At 57.5% G+C, this 22,701-nt stretch overlaps 1 protein-coding gene across 1 annotated transcript in view; it reads right to left on the bottom strand.

Annotated features, from left to right (window-relative positions):
• LOC105483430 (protein kinase cAMP-dependent type I regulatory subunit beta) overlaps positions 1–22,701 on the bottom strand; it is a 192,910-nt gene that overhangs the window by 33,389 nt on the left and 136,820 nt on the right. Inside the window, 3 exon segments of the mRNA XM_011744336.2 lie at positions 4,036–4,096; positions 15,722–15,859; positions 15,861–15,881. Coding sequence (XP_011742638.1) covers positions 4,036–4,096; positions 15,722–15,859; positions 15,861–15,881 — 220 coding nt within the window.

Below are 22,701 nucleotides of genomic sequence, written 5' to 3'. Positions count from 1 at the left end.
TTTTAGGTCAAAATGTTTAATTCCCATGCCAAGTTTATCTTTAAATGTTTGAAAATTCAATGTATCTTTCCGCCCTTCTCACAAGGTCTTCCCTTCCTTGTCTTTATTCATCCCTAACCCTTGGAAGGGAAAAAAAAAATTACTAACGTCAGATTTTATAAGAAAATAATGATCACCTGATTAACTGTTTCTTTTTTCACACACACTAAAAATCTTTCCTGTCCTATACAAATCAGATGCTACCTATGTAGGTCAGAAGCTAAAAATAAAAAGCAAAGCATTTATTTTAGATCTAGGTTAGGAGGGAGATTTCTCTCCTTAAAAATCCCTGTTGATGCCGTACGTTGCAAAGGAAAATGCTTCCCGCAAACCCCAGGGCCGGGGCAGATTCTGCAGCATAGGGAAGTGGGGTGAGGCCCCCGCTACCAGAGCTGCTTGACCAGCTTCCTAAAAACAGGGTCTGTACCAGCTGGGCGCGGTGGCTCACGCCTGTAATCCCAGCACTTTGGGGGGTCGAGGCGGGCGGATCACAAGGTCCGGAGATCGAGACCATCCTGGCTAACACGGTGAAACCCCGTCTCTACTAAAAATACAAAAATTAGCCGGGCGCGGTGGCGGGTGCCTGTGGTCCCAGCTACTCAGGAAGGTGAGGCAGGAGAATGGCGTGAACCCGGGAGGCAGAGGTTGCAGTGAGCCGAGATCGCACCACTGCACTCCAGCTTGGGCGACAGAGTGAGACTCCGTCTCAAAAAAAAAAAAAAGGGTCTGTACCAGACAGAAGCTGCTGAATAATTCAGAACCCAGGCGTGCTCCCAAGCAGGTCAACACATCAGTGCACACCTGGCAACTAAATGATGCAGGTGATTTTTTAGTGCAATTATGGTTTGTGTTCAGGGTGCAGAAGGAGACCAGCATATGAATTTGGAGTGTTTTGTTTACTGGTTTCCTTACAAGGACAGTCACACGAGGCATTTCATTTCAGAAGTCAGTTGCAGTTAGGTAGTTCATTTCCACATATTTGATCAGCAAATGCTTCCTCTATTACATTTGAAACCTGTAGTATTCTGAGTTCTGAAAACAAAAATTACCTCCTGGCTACATTAATCTTGGATGAAAACTAACAGAAGAAACCACAGGGAGATGGCACTTTTGGCCCCAGTTGTTTTTTTTTTTTTTTTTTTTCAAGAGACAGCGTCTTGCTCTGTCACCCAGGCTGGAGTGCAGTGGCGTGATCACGGCTCACTGCAGCCTTGAACTCCTGGGCTCAAGAGATCCTCCCACCTCAGCCTCTCAAAGTGCTGGGATTATAGACATGAGCCACCACACCTGTATAATTTTTTTTTTTTTTTTTTTGGAGACACAGAAACTCGCTATGTTACCCAGGCTGGTCTTGAGCTCATGGCCTCAAGTGACCCTCCCACCTCAGCCTCCCAAGTAGCTGGGACTGCAGGCATGCACCATCACGCCCAGCTAATTTTTTATTTTGTAGAGATGGGATCCATCTCCATTCACTGTGAAAACTATGCAGAATAAACGCAGCCAAGTGTCCCAAAAAGCACCTCACAAGGTCAGCCTGCGGCCACAGGACAAGGCTGCGTGCACCTGCCCCGGTGGGAAAGCCATCGCCAAGCTCTGAGCTGGAATTCTGCAGACTCGCAGCTCCCACGCGGGCCGTGCTGACTCTACGGGGCCTCCTGTCCAGGGGGCCGAGCCCTGCACGTTCAGGAGGAGAAAGCAGAGTCCCAGGAGCACCAAGGCACAAACGCCATTCCCAGGTTTCTGGTGTGGGGACAGGAATGCCGAAGCCCACAGCTTCAGCCTCGTCCAGGGCCATCCCTCCTGCCAAGCCACCTGTGGAGGCACCGCCCCGCCAGCCCTTTCTGGAGGACTTTGTGCTGATGATGACTGGGCAGGAAAAGGGAATCGTGTCTTGTTGTTACTCTTCTAGGAGGCCCCGGAGAAGCCGGTCACATTGCCAGCTGCTGCATTAATCAGAGGAACATAAATGGGCGGACGGAGGCCACGCGGCAAGGACGTCTGACCACCCCTGAGAGCCCGGGACGCAGGAAGCAAGAAGCCACCTCCAGCCGGAGGTCACCGACGCTCGCCTGGAGCAGGGAGAGGTCTCGTCCTTCATGGCCTGCAGCAGCCGTTGCCTCGACAGTGCTGGGGAATGAAGGAATCTGTGGGGGCAGGGCTGACTATTCAGTGCCCGGTGCCTGGTGGGCACGAGGGCCCGGACCACCCAGCTCCGCCTCAAAAGGAACCCAGAAGGGCGGCAGAGACCCTGCGTTTGGGATTTCGCATAGGGATCAAATGTCCTCCTCTCGGCCCCTATAAAATCTGGGGGACCAACTCGTTTTGTTTTTCCAAGTATGACATTTTTAAAAAGGCACTAGAATTAAAACCAGACATGAAGCCACATGGGTGATTCCATTCCCACAAAACATCCCGAACAGGCAAATAACCCACAGAGACGGGGAGCGTCCGGAGGCCACTGGGGCGGGGGTGATGGCTCACAGGGATGGGGCTCTGCCTCGGGTGAGGATGGGGCTCTGGGATGGGAGCGGGGCCGACGACGTCATGTATAGACTCGACGGCCCTGAAACGTGCTTCCAGGAAAGGTCAAAATGTTCGGCTTGATGTGACCTGCATTTTACCACAATCGAAAGAACCTCACACTCCCTTCTCGACATTCCGCAGAAGGATTTCAGAGAGAACAGGGTCAAAGTCCTCCCCAAGAAACTCAGGTACAGCCATACTGCACACATATACGTGCACACAGGCACACTCACACCCACGCACACACACGTGTGTGCGCACATGCACACAGACACACCTACACACGTGCACACTCACACCCATGCACACGCAGGTGTGCACACACATGCACACAGACACACACACACACACAACCTCTCACACACTTACATTCTACATGCACACACTGACACACCCATGCACTCACACTCCCCACACACATGCACACGCACACATTCTATGTGCATTCATGCACACACACGTGCACACACACCCATTCACACACATTCTACACACACATGACACGCACACACACTCATGCACTCACACCCCCACACACATGCACACATGCACATTCTACATGCACTCATGCACACACACATGCACACATGTGCACACACACCCACTCACATTCTACACACGCACACACACCCATTCACTCACACCCACGCACACATTCTACACACACACCCCCACACACACACACACCTGTGCACACTTGCACACACTCATGCACCCACATATGCACACTCATGAGCACACACATGCACACACACCCTCACACATGCACACAAGCACACACATGCACACACGCACGCACACCGCCCATGCGCACACTCACACACATGTGCACGGTTCTGCCTGCTCTAGCCCAAGGAGCCCCCACTGGCCTGGCCGGTGCCATCGCGTATAACTCAGGTTGCAGCAGCGTCTTCCCCGCCAGGCCGTTGAGCAGGTTCACCAAAGGTGAAAAGGCTCCAGGCGCACCTGAATCACCAGCCTGCCCTGTTATCCTTCCCGGAACTGAGAGCGATGATGGTGGCCTAGGAACGGCAGAGACAGCTCCCAGAGAAACCGCGCTTAGAAGGGAACCAGCAGAGTCAGGGAAAGCAGCTCCACCTAGCTCGCACGTGTACCGGGAGCCAACACCAGCTTTCAGCTCTACATGGACCGGAGTGGAGGGAAGGCTGGGGGCGTGGCTCTGACAGCAAAGGGAGAAGCAGACAGGAAATGCACAGGATGGCAGAGACGCTGAGAAGCAGGGCAGCCCTGCCCACGGGAGAGGAGGCGGGCTTTTGGGGTTTGCCAGCAAGTGACAGTGCGTGTCATGTGTGCACGTGTATGTGTGTGGGCATGTCTGTGTGCTGCGCCCCAAACTTCCATAACACCAACAACATTCAACTTGCCAGCCACTCGGAATGGGGAAGAGGCTGGGGTTGCCAGCAGGCACCCGGATGTCGGGACACACAGCCGGACAGGGGCGCAGCCACTGACCTAGGATGGAGACCTTGCTGAGGAACTCCTCGTACATCTTGCGTTTCCTCAGCGTGCTGCCCTGTTTGGGAGAAAGGAAAAACAGACAAGAACGTGAATCTTTGTGCCTGGATCAACCTGACGTTTCCAGGTTTCCCCAAATGACTCTCAACTTCTAAGGAGACCCTCCAAGCATTCCAAATCCTGAAAGTCCTCAATGACCCGAAGGCTGTGTGAGCTGCCATGGTGTCCTATGCACCCCGCCTCCCTCCTCCTGAGGGGCTTCTGGAAAAGCTCCCGTCATGGCTGCTAAGTGTCCTGGCCGGCAGCAGAGTTCCCCACCCAGCCGGGGCCAGTGGTAGGTCCACGCAGTGAGCACACAGCCAGTCAGAGCCTGAACCCGGGTTTCTAGCCATGAAGGGGAGGGAGCTCATAAACACATCTGGAGAAACTGAGGCCAACACAGACACTCAAGCACATGAAGCAGAAGGGAGAGTGCTGCTGACATCAGCTGAGACCCTGGATCCAGCCATGCCTGAAGCTGCATCCTTACCCATTGAAGCTTGACTTCCCTCACCCCTGGGAAAAGCATGCTGAATAATACAATACCAACACACAGGGCCCTGTCCATGTTATGTGAATTAGAAATTAGAATTCATTCCAGAAACTAGGATTATAAATGTGAATTAGAAAAAAACACCCTTTCTTCAAGCACACATCCCAGCAAGCTGACGGGCCCCGGTGCAGACAGGAGTGAGGCCCCTGCTCCAAGCAGTCGGCTCCAGCCTGGTGCGCAGAAAGCAGCCTGGGTCTCAGCCCCTCTCAGCCGTCTGCCTGGGCCTTTGTACAGTGCACGAACTCCACAACTGTACAGAGCAGCCACATGGTGGGCACAACTGAGCACCGCACATTCAGAAAACAGAGACACACAGTCCGCCCGGACAGCAGCAAGCCCGATTCTGCTGAAATTCCAATGGTATCATCCATCGACAGAGGCCACGTGTTCGAGTAGGGTGTATGCCGCGATGTGAGCTGGACCAAGAGACAACATGCTGGTGACGAGGTTTTTCCATAACCCTGGATAAGTCCCCTGGGGTGTGGAGAGAGGAGGGAGGAGGGAACCTGCTGTGTTGAACGCCTACTCCAGGCTGGGGAGGGGGGCTCTTGGACACGCTGACCCACATTGAACTCGCAACAGATAACCCTGTGAGGGGAACATACTTTTATCCTTATTTTCCAGAGGCAGAAACTGAGGCTCCGCAGGGCTGAGTGACCACCCTAGACAGGAACCACAGAACCAAGAAGGAAAGCCTAGAGCAGGCTCTAAAAGCCCCAAAGCTGCCCCACCTCTCCATTTGTCAAACGGCGATGTATTTTACTCCTTCCTGACATGCTGTTTCATGAATTCCCATAACACCCTGAGACAGAAAACCGCAGTGAGCAGTGTTTACCAGGTGCCTCCCACCTGTGCGACTGACCACGTGCTGACCACGGGCACACAGACACAGTGGCATGTGCAGTTTCTGAACACGTCCCTCCCCTCTCCTCCTTCCTGCTGTCTGGCACATGGAGATGATGGCTGGGGCTGCAGCAGCCATCCAGGGCCCCTGAGGAGCATCAGTAAGAGAAAGCTGGTTCCCCGGGCCCCACAGAACAACGCACCCGCCCTAGACGGACTCCTTCCAGAGCGTGAGAAACAGCCGTTGTGGTTTAAGACACTGTTATTTTGAGTATTTCTGTTACACCTGGCACGGCAGCAGCCGGCCCCCAATGATCCTCACTCGCCTCCGGGTGTCCACACCCTGTGTGGTCTGCACCATGATGAATAGGGCTGATGGAGGCAACTAGAGAATGCTAAGGAAATGAGTCTGAGATTTGCAAAGCTAGGTTGTAAAAGATACTGTGGCTCCTGCCCTGCTCTCTCCGGGATCGCTCGGCTGCAGAGAAGCTCAGAGGAGGAGCAGCGCCTTCCAGCCACCCTCCAGCCCTGTGGGGGGAAGCCGCCACAGACATCTCCTCTGCCCCATAAAACCTTCTGATCCCCACAGCCCGAGGAGGGTTCCAGGCCAGAGCCGTGCAGCTGCTTCCTCCATGACCCATGGGAAATGGAACAAATGTAACATTGTTGACAGAGGTCACTAAGTTTGAGGGGAATTTGTTACGCAGCCACAGCTAACTGATACATCCAGGGAATTCGTTACGCAGCCACAGCTAACTAATACATCCAGCAAAATTTAATCCTAAGGGTTAGGATAGGCTAGGAAACCTAGGTTAGGATAGAAAACTATAAACTCTTCTGAGCCCTGCAGGCGGCTGCCAGGGACCCTCCCAGCTGCCACAATGCCTGGGGACAATGGTGAACGAGGGTCATTTATCCCACCTCCTAAACAACGTACGTAGGAAGGAGATGTCAGGAAAGAGAGATGGGCCGGACATGAGAAGCAAGACCCCTGACACTCAGAAGAGCCCCCCAAATGCCTGTCAGTCTCCCCAAACTTTCTTCTCCTGAGGGGTGCTGTTCAAAGCGTCTTCCCATCCACTCCAATCACTCACAGGAACAGAAATTGCAATCAAACACCACTTGGTGTTTACCGAGCGCCCTGGACAGGGGCAGGGGCTGTGCTCAGGGCTGTGCCCATCACATTGTCACAACTCAGAGGGCCAAGGAGGAGGAGAACACGGAGGTGAGTGCTTCGGAGGAGTGCGTCTGAAGTTACCCACTGCCGTGGTGAAGTGGGGGTCTGCCCTAGCCCCGTCTCCAGGGCCTGCGCCTACCCACGGCCCCCTCTCCCTTCTCTTGATGCCACCCACAGCCAGATGCAAACTTGCTTGTGTCTCCCTTAAAATGGGACCCCTTGGGCACACCAAAAGTGGCTCCATCACATGGGAAAATGAGGGGCCACCACAGAGCCCCTTCCACAGTTGGGGGTGAGGAAGAGCAGCCCTGGGGACACAGTGAGCATAGGGGAGGCAGCCCGCAGCCCTCCTATGCAGCCCTCCTGGCTAGGATGGAGCGGGACTCCAGCTACTGGGGCAGGAGGCCCTGCAGGAGCAGAGCAGAGAATGAAGGAAGGGAGACGGATTGCTGCGGAAGGAAAACAGCTCAAGGGGGAAGGGCTGGAGGAAAGGCACGTGATGCTAAATGCCTGTCCCTGGAAAACTATGACAAAAATGCAAGCTCCAGTGAAATGGGGGAGGAATGGTACACAAGTCCCCGAGGCACAGCGGTGACTTGTGTGGGGCTCAGGCCAGGTTTTTTCCAGTTGCTTATTCTGGACCCTGGCGGCGAGGCTGACCTTTCCCATGGGCACAGGCCATTTCCGGTAGCGTGGCCCTCCCCACTCACTCCCAAGCCTCTGTCAATGTCCAGAAACAGACTCGTGGAGCTGCGCCAACCTTCCCACTCACAGATCAGATGACTGAGCCCAGCAAAGGTGTGGCTTGAGCCCAACTTCCATGATGGGGATGAGGACCCTAAGGACACCCACCCTCCCCTGCTTTCCAGAGCCTCAGCATGGAGGACACCGTGGGAAGTTCACTCAACGTGGACAAGTTCAGGTCTGAATGTGTCACCTGCATCACTGTGCCCTGGTGAAATGAGACCATAAAAATCCCTGCCTTGCTGGGTCATGATGAGAACTGAGTCTCAACAAATGTTATGTTGCTGCTAATGGTTATGGTGGTGATGGTGGTGAGGACAGCAGTAGTGATGGATAGTGATGGTAACAGTGGTGATGATGGTGGTGACAGTGACGGTGATGGTGCTGATGGTGGTGATAATGATGGTGACGGTGGTTATGATGATACTGATGGTGATAATGGTGATGGTATTGAGGATGTTGATGGTGATAATGATAATGGTGGTAGTGAGGATGGTGATGGTGATAATGGTAGTGATGATGGTGATGGTGGTGAGGATGGTGATGGTGGTGATGATGGTGATATTCACGGTGGTGAGAATGGTGGTGATGAGAATAGTGATGGTGAGGATGGTGATGGTGAGGATGGTGATAACAGTAATGGTGATGGTGATAATGGTGGTGATCATGGTGACAGCGATGGTGATAATGATGATAGTGGTAGTGAGGATGGTGATGGTGATAACGGTAGTGATGATGGTGATGGTGGTGAGGATGGTGATGGTGGTGATGATAATGGTGATAATGATGGTGGTAGTGAGGATGGTGATGGTGATAACGGTAGCAATGATGGTGATGTTGGTGAGGATAGTGACAGTGGTGATGGTGGTGGTGATGGTGATAATGGTGGTGATGATGGTGGTGATAATGGTAGTGATGTTGGCAATGATGATAGTGATGGCAGGGGTGATAGTGGTGGTGATGATGGTGATGGTGATAGTGATGGTGATGATGGTGATAGTGATGGTGATGGTGGTGATGGTGATAATGGTGGTGATGATCGTGATGGTGATAGTGATGGTGATGATGGTGATAGTGGTGGTGATGATGGTGATGGTGATAGTGATGGTGATGGTGATGGTGATAATGGTGGTGATGATGGTGGTGATAATGGTAGTGATGCTGGCAATGATGACAGTGATGGCAGGGGTGATAGTGATGGTGGTGATGATGGTGCTGATGGTGGTGATGGTGGCAATGATGATGGTGGTAGTGGTTCTTACTGGGTACATGAAAGTGTGCTGATGGGGAAAGTCAGGACATTGCAATTCCGACCCCAGTCTGCCCATGACTCCCCATACCCTTCATACCCTTGGACTAGTCTTGTCCTGTCTGGTCTTCGGTTTCCCCGTGACAAGAGTGGTTGAAATGAGCAGCTGTTCCCTGTGTCTCTGGCTTGGGCTCCTTCTCTGTCCCCCCAAATTCCTCACCACTGCTCCACTGGTGCCACATCCACCTTGGCCCTTGTCTGCCTCCCATTGACTTGCAGGGGGATGTCAGGTCCCTGAGCTCAGAAATGAGGTTAGACACCCGTGCAAACAGCTGCTGACCCAGCCCTAGTCCTCAGCAGCCTCCACCACTGCCAAGATTCCTCCTCCTCCCAGAAGGTGATGATGATAAGCATGGCTCACTACACTGAATGTTTCCCAGCGAACAGGCACCTCCCGAGATCCACACCTTCAGCTGGGCCTACTATCATCTCCACTCCAGGGAAGAAACAGAGGCTCAGGGCCGGTGTGGCCTGCCTGTGCCCCCTGGGCTGCCAAGCGATGAGGCCAAGAACTGAAATGGGACAACCTTGTTCCAGAATCGATGCTCGCACGGCCAGGCTCCACACCGTCCTGGAGACAGCAAGGTCACCTTGAACCTCCACTCACACACTCAGCACTTTGTCTGCTCTGGAAGAACAGAAGTGGCATCCACAGAGCACCTACTGTGTGCACGGCACCACACACCATCATTCTCCATCCTCACACGAGACTGGAGAAGTGCAGCTCAGCGCATGTAATGTGCCCAGGCTGCCCGGGACAGAGAGAGGAGCCGGGACGGTGCGGCCCCGGGTGTTGCTTTCATGCTGCCAATACCAAGCCCACGGCCCTGTGAGGGTCGGGCAGCTGGGGCAGCTCTGGAAGTGTTCCATGGCACGGGGCTGCTTTCAGACGGAATCTGCTGCAGGGAGAAGGGGCCCGGCATCACGCAGAGAGAACCGGAAATGTCAGCGACCTGGGTCCCCGGGTCCTGCCTCCCCCGGTGCCTGGAGACCAGAAGACAGAGGTGGCTCTGGCACTCTGCTGTGCAGCCCCGCACCCTCTGGGACACTCTGAGAGGAGCGCGGCTCCCACGGCCCTGAGCACCCCCGGCCCGGTAAAGGGTGTGGAGCCAGAAGGGGACTCTGTCCTGAAATACACACACATCAGCACAGCACGGTGGGACTCTGTCGTCCAAGGCATGTGCAGGAGAGGAGAAGAGCCGCGGCTCAGAGCGCAGAACTGACCATGGCTGCGGGCCTGGTTGGCACAGCTGCCCGTGCAGCCACCGGAAACCCGGCCCGGCGACACTGACCTCGCCACTCCAATGTGTGGCCCTGGCGTGCCCAGTCCAGGGGACCAAGAGACCAGCAAGGTGGGGGCGGGGCCCCGAGAGGCCGGCACTTGGGGAGAAAACAGCCCCAGGCCTTGCAAGTCACAGCAGACGCAGATGCAGGAAGTACAGGTATGAACCCAGGCCCTCCCCATACCCGGGTCTCAGTTTCTCCATCAGCTCCAGGTCAGAGCAGCACTAAAATGGCTGCGAGCCCCGATTTCAGAGTCCTGGGGGTGTCCTATCTTCCGCCAAAGCCCTCCCCAAGGTCCCCTCTTTGTGGCAAAAGTCCACAGCCCAGGAGGTCCGAGAAAACCTCAGGAACTTGGCCCAAGACCGAGACAGCGTAGACAGCACTTCTCCGCCCACTGCGGGTGCCTGAACAAACGGGGCTTCCTCAGTGACAACGGTCTTTTCGGAAACGCCAAGCCCAGGCCTGTCGGCAGCAGAAAAAGTGCCGCGTGTCTGCCCCAGAGAGCGGAGAGCGGGCCGGACGCCCGGGGCAGCGGCAGGCGCAATGACCCAGCCCAGGCCATTTTAGAATTCCGCCAGCCATGAAAAAAGCACTTCTTTTGAAAAATAATTTATAATTCACACTGACTGCCCAGCAATTACGCCCAGCCGGAGGAATGCAAAGCGTGTTTTGCCCAGGGAACCTCAGACATTAAAGCCGCGTGCGCCCATCCATCTCTCGCAGCGGGGAGACAGCTGAAGGCTGCCAGGGGCCCCCGGGGGAGGGCCCGGCCCCAAAGGCTGCCCCTTTTGGGATCATGTTCCTTCTGGGGCTGAGACGGTCAGTGAGGCGGGGCTGGGAGCTGACCTCTGAGCAGGCTGGTGGGCACTGGGACCCCCACATGAGGGCTCAGGAGTGTGTCTGCTGGCATCCCCGAGGGGGGCTTTGTGTGGGAGGAGGCAGGTGACCCCCATTTCCAGGTGCGAGGCTTCCTCAAGCCCACAGCACAGGGAGGGCGGGGGGCCTGGAAGTGGCTTCCTAACACCGATCCCACCCACTTCCCAGGAGTCAGCCCGGGGGCACAGGGCCTGGGTCGCAGTCTCAGTTCTGCCCCGTCTCGCCAGCACCTGCTTGGCCTCGGCTCCCACAGCTCTGTAACAAGGAGTCCGACCAAACTTCAGAAGCAGAGGTGGAAGGGAGGCCCCAGTCGCCCCCCAACCCCCCTCCCCCCGCTGTCTCCAAAAATGTCCCTGTCCCCTCCACACCCCAGGAGCTGGAGGTGTCAGAGCTGTGGCCTGGGTGGCAGCAGGGTGGACAACAGCCCTCCAGGGGCCTGGGGATCTCTCCAGCACCTTCACACAGAAAGCCTGGAAAACTGGAGCATTGATAGCGGCTGCCAGGTGCAGCGGCTCAGACCTGTAATTCCAGCACTCTGGGAGGCCAAGGCAGGAGGATCGCCTGAGCTCGTGAGAGACCAGCTTGGGTAACATATCGAGACTTCACCTCTATTAACAGAAAAAAAATGGAAAATAAAAATACATACAGCAGCCACTCGTGACTGGCCCCTTCTGCAGCCTGCAGACGCACTGACAGTGGGGTGACATGGCTGGTGATGCCTGGCTGTCCCCACAATGGCCCCAGATGGCTGCATCACGGCCTCATCCCCTCACACTTCAAAGCTGGGAGGAGCAGAGTCATGCCACAGCCACACACCCCAAAGCCGTGAGGTGAAGCCCACCAGAAAGCCAGTCCCGGCTCCCACGCACGGCTGTGGGGGCAGCAACTTCAGTCTGAAGGCACCGCTGTGGAACCCAGCATGGCAGACCCCAGGGCCAGTGAGAAGAGGAAGAGGCCCAGGCAGGCAGAGTGGGGGTCTCGAGCTGTGAACAGCGCCCACTCTCCCTCCTGCCTGGGCCTCGTGAGGTGGACATGCCAGGCAGATCCCGGCTCTGGTCCCCCCATGGATCAGGGTCCCCCACGTGCACACTGTGGGACCCTCAGCACGTCACATCTGCCTCAGAGCTCCTGAGCCCGCCGTCCTGCCCCTGAGTGAGGGTGCACACAGGCCCTCCCGGGCTGCCATGGCCTCACATGGACACTGTAGGGCACCAAGCCCGGGTCAAGGCTCGGGGACCCTCCGTGACCTTAGCAGCATCCTCAAGGCTACAAGTGACAAACTGCCTGTGCTGAGAAACGGAGAAGCCCCGTACTGTCCTGGCCGCACTGGCTGTGCGGGGTCACTCTGGATACCGGTCAGCGGGGGCTGAGGGGCAGGGAGGGTCCAACCTCCACCCCAGACTCAGGTTCCAAGGGGGTCTTGGGCTGCCCAGGCAGGTGGGTTCTGGATACCCCAGCACAGCCTCCACCTCAGAATTCTACATCCACTGCTTCCAAACGCTGGGGTCCTGGGTAAGGATCAGGGTGAACAGAGGACCCCAAAGCTTACAAGAAAGAAAAACCAGGCCAGGCACAGTGGCTCACACCTATAGTCCCAGCACTGTGGGAGGCTGAGGCGGGAGGATCACTTGAGTCCAGGAGTTCGAGACCAGCCTCGATGGCATAGTGAGACCCGGTCTCTACAAAAAAACAATTTTTTTAGATTAGTTGGGCGTGGTAGCACATGCCTGTAGTCCCAGCTACTCGGGAGGCTAAGGAGGGAGGATGGCTTGAGCCGGGGAGGCGGAGGTTACAGTGAGCCAAGATTGCACCACTGTACTCCATCCTGGGTGACAGAGTGAGACCCTGTTTCAAAACAATTAAAAAGCAAAAAAGCAAGAAAGAAAAAGCAAGTCTGGGGAGTGCTGGCTCCAGGCTGGGCCCCTGCCTGGGAGCCTAGAGGTGGGGTCAACCCCATCCTTCCTCGGATAAAACGGGAAGCAGTGGAGGGAGCAGCCTCCCAGATCAGACACTCTGGGATCCTAAACTGGAGTCAGAGTTCACATTTCGGGCAGTGATCCGCTTCCTGGAGACACCAGACCGGGTCTCCCACGTCCCCCGCATCCCCCCATGTCCCAGCTCGGGGCTAAGGCAGAAACAGGAGCAGTGTGAGGAGCTCGGGGCCGAGACAGAAACAGACACCATCCTGCAAGTGCTCCCGTCCAAACCGGCCCTGCACAGCCAGCTATTCTTAGCTCACAGGACCCAAAATTAAAACAGAGGAAGCGCCAGCTCCCTCCGCGGTTTGGGAACTTCCCTGAATATAAGGTTCCAACCACAAAAATCCCACAGCCGGGAGCGACAGGGCGTCAAGGATGGCGAGGAAACGGCTTATGCAACGCCGGGCCAGGTGCGCCCAGAGGAGACGGGAACCGCTGTGCCCTCTTCCTGCCCCAAAACCACTCCAGCCCCTCTCGGAGGGAGGGTCTCAGGGGACCCCTCCCAGGCGGCAACAGAGGCCTCCCGGTAAAGGCAGGAGTGAGCGGGTTCAGACAGAAGAGAGAACGTGGGACTCCTCTGAGGAGGCTGCATCTCACCTGCTCTGTGTACTGAGGTATCCCCAGCAGTGCGGGAGCCCCAGGCCCAGGGCGGGCACCCAAGCAATGTCCCATAGATGCATGAATGATGAGCTCATGAGGGGCAGAGCCTGATGAAACAGCGGTCCCAAAAACTGTGCAAACACGCCATCCACAAAACACAAGAGCCGGCATCGCCGTGGGCCGGGACAGGCCGGCACCAGCAGGACATGGTCTCGGCCCATGACCATCAAATCCTCGTTCCCCAATCAGAGGCCGCACTCTTGAGAGGGAAACCCGGGGCTGCACTTGCTCTCCCAGCTCACGGGGCTCTGTCCTAAACCATCCCACGGGACTCTCCCCAGGCCTCCCCTTGGGCGTCCTGGAACTGCGGCTCCCTCCTTAGGAATCACACCGGCCCAGGCAGGCCTCGGGCACGGAGTGGAGGGAACCATCCCAGGGAGGGGATGGAGGAGAGGCCGAGGACCCCAGCAACACCCACCTGGCTCACCCCCTCCTCGGCCGGGCTGGACCCCGGGACCCCAGGCCCAGAAGGAGAGGGCTCGGAGCAGACGCTGTCCGGGGCTGCCTCGGCAATAAGCCCACTGCCACCAGGTTCTGCTGCGTCACCCCCGACCAGCTCAGGGGACCCCGGCCCGGCAGTCATGGCTGGGTAAGGACTGAGTGGAGGGGTGCGGCCGCCCAAACCACAGGTGCTGGCCCCTGGAGGCCTCTGCCCAGCGATGGGACAGAAGGAGCTGAGGACGAGACCTGAGGCCATAAGGGGACCCCCCCAAACTATGAAGGAACCCCAAGACCATGGGGGATCCCAAGACCATGAGGGGACCCCAACCTATGAGGGGATCCCCCAGACCATGAGGAGACCCCCTAGATGAAAAGGGGACCCCAAACCATAAGGGGACCCCCAGATCATGAGGGGACTCCCCCAGACCATGAGGGGACCCCAAGACCGTGAGGGGACCCCAAATTATGAGGGGATCCCCTAGACCATGAGGAGACCCCCAAACCACAAGGGGACCCCAAACTACAAGGGTACTGCAGACCATCAGGGGACCCCAAGACCACTGTGGCAGGCCCAGAGCTTCCCAGGACAAATGGCCTCACAGGCTACCCTCACTGGATGGCCCCAAGCTGGCCCAGGGAACTGGGCCCACGTCAGCTCTGGTCACTGCTGCTCTCAAGCTCCCACCATGGCTCCCGTGCACTCTGACAGCATGATTCCTGCAGAGGCTGCAGGTCCCCAGCCTGGAGCCCTCCCCGCCCTCTCTGGACAACACCTCACTGCCCCATCCGGGAAGGCCTCCTCATCCACACAGCTCCGCAGCCCCGGCCCAGGCCTGTGCTGCTGTCCCTCAACGCTAGCAGTCCTGAGCTGCTTCTGGCACTCGGGCGTCCTGCCCCAAGGCTCTGCTCAATGCCGCCTTATCAGGGGGTCTCTGAGGCCCCTCCACGGAACAGCAGCCCCGCCCACCACTCTGTCTGCCTCCACCTGCTTCTCAGCGTGGTCCTTCTGCGCAGGCATTGTCCTCTGGGGCTGGGTGCTCATGGCCACCTCCACCAGGACAAGACTCCAGGTGCCCTGCCTGTGATCCCCACGGACCTGCACCCAGAACAGGGCCTGGCAGGTGGCGTGTGTGCAGGGAGGGCATAGACGGTTCTCTCCCTGGAAAGGGTCCTCCCCCGGCTCCCCAAGCGCTCACCTCCAGGAGCCCCTGCAAACACCAGCCGTGGCAGCTAAACTGGCCCATAGGCCCCTACCGCCTACGGCAAGCACAGGCATACACACGCGTGTGCACACAGCACACACCGTACAGGGTACACGGCTCAGAGTACATTTGGCTGCATATACAAAAAAAAAAAAAAAAGCTAAAAGCCCAAGCGTCAGCCCCCACACACAGGAAGCCTCGGGGTGAGCAGCCACCGTGTCAGCAGGCAGCCACGCCTCACACCTCTTTGCTCTGCCACCATGGCGAGTGGGTTTCACACTCCAAGTCACCTCCTGGCCCAATATGGCAGCTGGAGCGCCAGCCATCACGACCACAGTCCAGACAGTGGGAAGGAGAAAGGGGAGGACAGTGAAGGGGCCTCCCCGGCCACCTGCCTATCTTCTAAGAAGCTTCCAGAATCCCTCCACCCCTTTCCACTCCTCTCACAGGCCAGATCTGTCAGGGAGGCTGGAAAACGACTTTTCTCCAGGTGTGTCCCCACCTTGAATAGAGCCAGGGTTCCCAGGGACACCTGGCCGAGGTAGGTGTTGGCCCTCTGCTCAGGCACCAACTCACCATGAGGATGCGGCGGTAGCTGTCCCGGTCGATCCCCCAGAGCTTGAGATCCGTCTTGGCTCTCACGGTCGCGGCCCTGGGGGTGCCGTAGATAAGCGCCAGCTCCCCGAAGCTGCCTCCCTCGCTGATGTTGGTCACCCCACTCTCCGTTCACGTACACCTTTGGGGAGCGAGAGAGAGAAGTGTCACAAGGGCCAGGCAGGGTAAGCTCCTCTGCACCCCGGGCAGCAAGGCCCCCCTTAGCTCTCTCCAGAAAGGGGTTCCTGCAGGGCGGGGCACAAATCCTTTTGCTTGTGGGCAGAACCCTGCGTTCCCCAGCAATGGGCCTGTGGACCCCAGTGCCCACCCCAACCCCAGCAGTGCTGGGAGCCGCAGTGGGACAGCATCACACCCCCACGGCAGGAAGGCCCCGAGCTGCCAGTGCCGATGAGACAACCACACCAGAGGCGGAAGCACCCGGTCCCCAGCCTGCCTCCCAGGCAGTGTCTGATTCAATTCATCAGCTTCTCACTTAGCCTGTCTGGGCATCAGTTTCCCTAGCTGCACCATGAGGAGCCTGTGATCCCCACGGGGCTCTGTTCTGGGGCCCCATCTGCTTCCTCTCCACCCCAGGCCATTCCTCTGTCCCCCCTCCATCGGCACACACCACGGGGTCCTGACGGAGCTGGGCGGCCTCAAGTGCAGACCTCTCCTGCCAGGGTCTCCCTCCCTACAGGCAGGGCCTGAGCTCCTCGGGCTGGAGTCTGAATGGGTGCCCTATGGCTGGGCACCGAAGCCGAGCTGCGCCTGGGAAGGAGCCCAGACAAGATTCCCTTTCAGCCCGCGTGGGCCGCCGCCCCCACACAGGGCGCCTACTATGCATTGACCATCACAGTCGGGTCCGTGCAAGAATAGTGCAGATTGTTTATTATGCAGTGATTATGCAGATTCAGTTACTATAAATTGACACAATACGTGCTTTATCCCCCCTGTGTGTCAATGAGCCTAAAGAATAGTTCCCATTGGCAAAGCAGTTCCCACTGGTTGCATATCGGGAAAGAATGGATTGCGATGAATCATGGAATCAATTCTTACTGAAATCAATGACTCATTATTTGGATAATAACTGAGGCACAGAGTCTTCTCTCTGAAAGAAAAGGCCACGCAGGTGTAACTCCACAATTAGGTGCAAGCAAGCGCTGGGGAGAACTGGTCAACCACGAACATTCGTGGGCACAGGGACGACCACTGAGCAAAGGCAGACTCCACCTGGCGGGGATGTGGCAATCACCTCCACCTGGCCCGCCAGGCTCCCCAGCTCCTGGAGGGTGGCTAGAGCAGGAATACAGGGCAGAAGAAGCACCAGCTTCCCCCCAGTGATCCCCTCCAGGAATCAGAAGACAGCCGTTCATCCACGGAGCCAGGGAGCACCCACCTGGGCGTGCAGGGATACGTGGAGGGGGCAGCAACTCCAGCATTTTAGGGGCAAGGGGACCTCAGAGAACGCCCTCCAGAACCTCTGCCTCTTGCTTCTCAAAGGGGACCCGGAGCTGGGGAAGGGCCTGGGATGGCCTCTGGGCACAGTCTGGCCTCCCACCTTATGGCGGACACTCCCACGTTGCCTAAGTTTTTGTAAAAACCAGTTTATGGAGGCAGAACTTGCAAATAGGAACGTGCCCACCTCGTGTGCAGCCCGGTGAGTTTCATATCGCTCAGATGGGGGGGGGGGGGCTCCACAAACTCCCAGGGGACTCTTCCCCAGAGGGATCCGGAGCTCACCCCGTGGGTCTCACAGCGTCTGTCCGTGCTGCGGCAGACGGACTCCAGGGTGCACAGCACATTGTGCAGCCAGGAGCATCCCCATACTGACATGCACGCCTGGGGTGGCACTCGCCGCTGGCTCAGCGTCAGCAGGCATTCTGCACCGAACGCCGTCACCCTCCAGTACCCTCTGCACCAAACACCATCGCCCTCCCTCCATCACCCTCCGCACCAAACACCGTTCCAATGGGGCAACTCCCTCCAGCACCCTCCACACGGAACACCTTCACCCTCCCTCCAGCACCCTCCACACCAAACACCATCACCCTCCAGTACCCTCCGCACTAAACATCATCACCCTCCAGCACCCTCTAAACACCATCACCCTCCAGCACCCTCCACACCAAACACCATCACCCTCCAGTACCCTCCACGCCAAACACCATCACCCTCCAGTACCCTGCACGCCAAACACCATCACCCTCCAGTACCCTGCAAACCAAACACCATCACCCTCCAGCACCCTCCGCACAAAACACCATCACCCTCCAGCACCCTCCGCACCAAACACCATCACCCTCCAGTACCCTCCGCACCAAACACCACCACCCTCCAGCACCCTCCGCACCAAACACCATCACCCTCCAGCACCCTCTAAACACCATCACCCTCCAGCACCCTCCGCACAAAACACCATCACCCTCCAGCACCCTCCGCACCAAACACCACCACCCTCCAGTACCCTCTGCACCAAACACCACCACCCTCCAGCACCCTCCACACGGAACACCACCACCCTCCAGCACCCTCCACACGGAACACCATCACCCTCCAGCACCCTCCACACCAAACACCACCACCCTCCACACGGAACACCATCACCCTCCAGCACCCTCCACACCAAACACCATCACCCTCCAGCACCCTCCACACTAAACACCATTCCAACAGGGGCCCCACCCTCCAGCGCCCTCCACACTTCTGTTCCCATGCAGGGGCCTCCTGCTGAGCCATGAGAGCAGTGTGGACTCAGAAGATGTGAACCTGAGGTCAGCAGAAGTTTGCTTGACACGGGAGAGCCAGGGAGGCGGGTGACATCTTATGCCCAAGGAGGTGAGTGAGCCTCTTGCCCCTTCAGGGGCCCCTCTCGAATGGCTGCTCAGGCAAGTGGCAGGACACTCCCCTCCCTTGGCAAAGAGCACGGGGGCCCTGGGAGCAGAGAAGGGTGAGTCTGCACAGAGCCAGCCCGGGACGGCCGCACCTCCCACCTTTCTGGGGTTCTGCCCCAAAGGGGGATCCATGGCTGCTGTGGCCGCAGGCAGGACCCGAGGAAGCTGGGCCTGGACACACTGCCCGTGAGGCCCGGAGAAGCCCATGGCCTCCAAGAGCTCCGTCTGCAGCCTCAGAGGAAACCATTGTGCGGGTCCCACAGACGGCCAGGGCCACACTGTGCTCGGCCGCCCGGAGGACAAAGGGGCCATCCTTCTCAGGACACTGGTCACTGTCACCGCTCCCGGCACAGTGCAGGCCCCACCCCCGCTGGTACGCATAGGGGCTACTTCTTGTTGTTGTGTCTCAGTTTTTTTTGTTTTCTCTTCCCTTTTTTTTTCTTTTTGAGACAGAGTTTCGCCCTTGTTACTGAGGCTGCAGTGCAATGGTGCGATCTCGGCTCACCGCAACCTCTGCCTCCCAGGTTCAAGCAATTCTCCTGCCTCGGCCTCCTGGATTACAGACACCTGCCCCACCACGCCCGGCTAATTTTGCATTTTTAGGAGAGACGGGGTTTCTCCATGTTGGCCAGGCTGATCTCAAACTCCTGACCTCAGGGGATCCGCCCGCCTCGGCCTCCCAAAGTGCTGGGATTACAGGCGTGAGCCACGGCGCACGCCTTCTTTTATTTTAAAAGAAGAAACGATGCCCCTGCGGGGCAGCATTTACACTCCACCATCACTGCAGCTTCTCTGACTGAGCGCTGAGCTCACACCCGGCTCTGCCCTGCCCCCGCCCACCTTCACTCGCTCACCCTGTGTTTAGAAGTAGATGGTGGGGTGGGGGTGCCAGGGGCTGGGGCAGGTGCACGGGCAGGGAGTGTGTAATGTGGACAGAGCCTCATTTTAAGAAGACAAGAACATTCTGGAAATGGACAGTGGTGACGGTTATAAAATAACATGAGGCCGGGCGCGGTGGCTCAAGCCTGTAATCCCAGCACTTTGGGAGGCCGAGACGGGTGGATCACGAGGTCAGGAGATCGAGACCATCCTGGCTAACATGGTGAAACCCCGTCTCTACTAAAAATACAAAAAACTAGCCGGGCGAGGTGGCGGGCGCCTGTAGTCCCAGCTACTCGGGAGGCTGAGGCAGGAGAATGGCGTAAACCCGGGAGGCGGAGCTTGCAGTGAGCTGAGATCACACCACTGCACTCCAGCCTGGGCGACAGAGCGAGACTCCGTCTCAAAATATAAATAAATAAATAAAATAACATGAATATGCTTAATGCCACCGAACTGCAAAATGGTTAGAATGATCAATGTGCATCTTTTACTACAATTAAAGTAGGGCCGAGGGTGGTGGCTCACACCTGTCATCACACACTTTGGGAAGCCCAGGCAGAAGGATTGCTTGAAGTCAGGAGTCTGAGACCAGCCTGGGCAACATAGCAAGACCCCACCTCTACAAAAAAAACTTTTAAATTAGCTGGACGTGGTGGTGCACAGCTGTAGCCCCGGCTTCTTGGGAGGCTTGCTTGAGCCCAGGAGTTCAAGGCTGCAACGAGCTATGATCGCGCCACTGCACTCCAGCCTGGGTGACAGAGCTAGACTCCATCTCAAAAAAATAAAAAAAGAAGTGTAAAAACACAGAACACAAGACACACCCTGAATAACATCTGATCAGATCGCAAAGCTGAGGCGCCCTGCTCTGGGATCACCAAGCTGAGGTACCCTGCTCCAGGGTACACCCAGCTGCCTGGCGGTGCAACCTGGCCCCCCAGAAACAGCTCCTCCCCCAGACGTGTTGTGTGAAACCGAGGGAAGCCCGGGATGGCCAACGTCAGCGGGGTCGACATGATGCCAGGGATGGGGAGCAGAAGGAGGGAGTCCTGGAACAACAGGGGCCCGAAAACAATTCGGGGAAGACTCGAGCCCCAAACAGGGCTTGGAAGGGAGCTACGTTCCCGGGCCCGTGAAGTCAGCAGCTGAGTGTCCTTTTAAGCAGAAATGCTATGTTCCATGAATAAAATACATTGGAAGATATTTTTATACTTAGAAAAATGGATTATAGCTCTTGGCAACACACAGATAGCAGCAGGCACTTTTGGAGTCTCTGGAAAACCATAATTTAAACCGAACCTGGTGCTCTTGGCAGTTGGTCACCTGGCCGTCCCCCTGAGGCGCCGCTGGTCAGAGGGCAGTGTCCACCCTGCAGAAGCGGGTGACGTCCACCTCCAAGCCCTGCTGGCTTAAAGGGTCAGGGCCGGGTCCTTCAGAGGACGGCTTCCTGCTGGGCCTCGGGCACTTGGCCGGGCGCAGTGACATGCCCACGGCAACCGGCCATCCCTTCCCGCCACCCGGAATAAAACCAGGGTCCCGCTAGCCTCAGGAACCCACTCGGACCCCGGGTAGCCCTAGTCCTGCAGCCCCGAACCCAGGGTATATCCATTTCATCGCCCCAGGGAGGCAACTGAGAGAAACCAGCAAACAAAACACAGCACCCAGGGTTCACACAGCAGCTGGACAGGGCTGCCTGGAGCTGCCATCCGGCTGTTCCCCTGGGGGCTGTAATAACAGTAATTATTATAATACATATGCCCATAACTCACCCGGGCTACCCAACATGCCACTTTTTTATTCCAGATTCCTGACTGAGCATCCTTTGATTTCCTTAAATGTGGGCTTCACCCACACGGGCCCTGCGGGTTTACCCTGCAGGCGAAGGGCCTCCCACATCACAGGGGGCCCCCGCAGGCAGCTCCTGTGCCTGGCCCCACCCAGCCCCGCCGGGCACTCCCTGCCGCCCACCTCTGCCCTGGCTGGAAAATCTGAGATTGACAGAGGTGCTTGGTGTTCGTGCACAGCCGCCCGGGACTCAGGGTATGGTCCCCACAAGTCACAGTCGTTTCCCGTGGGGGGCCCGGCCGTCCCACATTAGCCTGTAGCCAGGAAGCGGGCATCCACCCACGGGGCTCAGACATCCTGGCTCTGGCGGGCCGGGTCCAGCAGGGGCCTTAAAGCTGACTCTGTGCCTGACCCAGGGCTGGGGAAGGGGCAGGGACGGGCGGTGGCGGGGAGGGGGAAGGGGAGGGATTTGCCAGGATAATATATTTGGGGAACTCCAGTTACACCAGGGTGACCTCACTCTTTCCTTTCTCAAAATCGCCTCCCAACGTCCCTGAGCCTGGAAAGAAGCCAGCCAGGACGCCACGACGCCTCGCGTCTGAGAGAAAACCATCTCCCCTCCATTCAGGCTTCAGCCCCGACCCCACGCTAACCGGGCCAGGGCCGGGGCTGGGGCTGGGAGGGGATGCTGTGAGCTCAGGGCTGGAGGAAACGGTCGCTGCTTTGAAGTGGCTCCAGGACCGGCCTCTCCCACTGCCCTGTCATGTACGAGTTACATGTACGAGTTACAGACGGCGGCAGGGGGAGCCGGGAGGGGGGTCTGTCCTGCTGGAAGGATGCAGGGAAGGGAGATGCCTCACTGAGTTCAGAGGTGGAGAGGTGGGTGCAAGGAGGAGGAGGAGGTCCCGCCAAGACGCCGAGTGCCAGGTCGGCCGGGACAGCAACACCTCCCAGCCCCTTTGCTGAGGTCCTGGCCCAGGTGGGGCTCCCAGGAGCCTGGAGGCCAACAGCAGAAAGACAGGGACCTGATCCCTCTGGCAGTCCCAGCCCCCAGCCCCTCACACCCTCGCCTCTCCCAGGAAGTCCTCAGCACGCTGCCGGCTGGGGCCTGATGCGGGGGCAGGAGGGTGGCCACGCATACTGAGGATTAAGACAAGCCTGGGGCATGGGTGGTGGGCCTTTCCTCTGCGGGGCCAACAAGGCTCTTGTGGTGCGTGTGTTGGGGACATGAGATGGGGTAGGGAAGCTGCCAGGCGGCCAATGGGTTCCTGAACGAAGGGGCACAGGAGCCGCGCGGACAGAGGCCCCATCACCCTACAGCAGGTGCCAAGAGCAGAACCTCAGGAGGGTTATCTCAGTCTCCCCGGCAGCGGTAAGCTCTGTTCGTTTTTCTGAGTAATATGGAAA

Source organism: Macaca nemestrina, chromosome 4, assembly GCF_043159975.1.
Source record: "Macaca nemestrina isolate mMacNem1 chromosome 4, mMacNem.hap1, whole genome shotgun sequence".
NCBI lineage: Eukaryota > Metazoa > Chordata > Mammalia > Primates > Cercopithecidae > Macaca > Macaca nemestrina.
The sequence above is the reverse complement of the archived record's forward strand: the minus strand, read 5'-3'. Positions and strand labels throughout refer to the sequence as shown.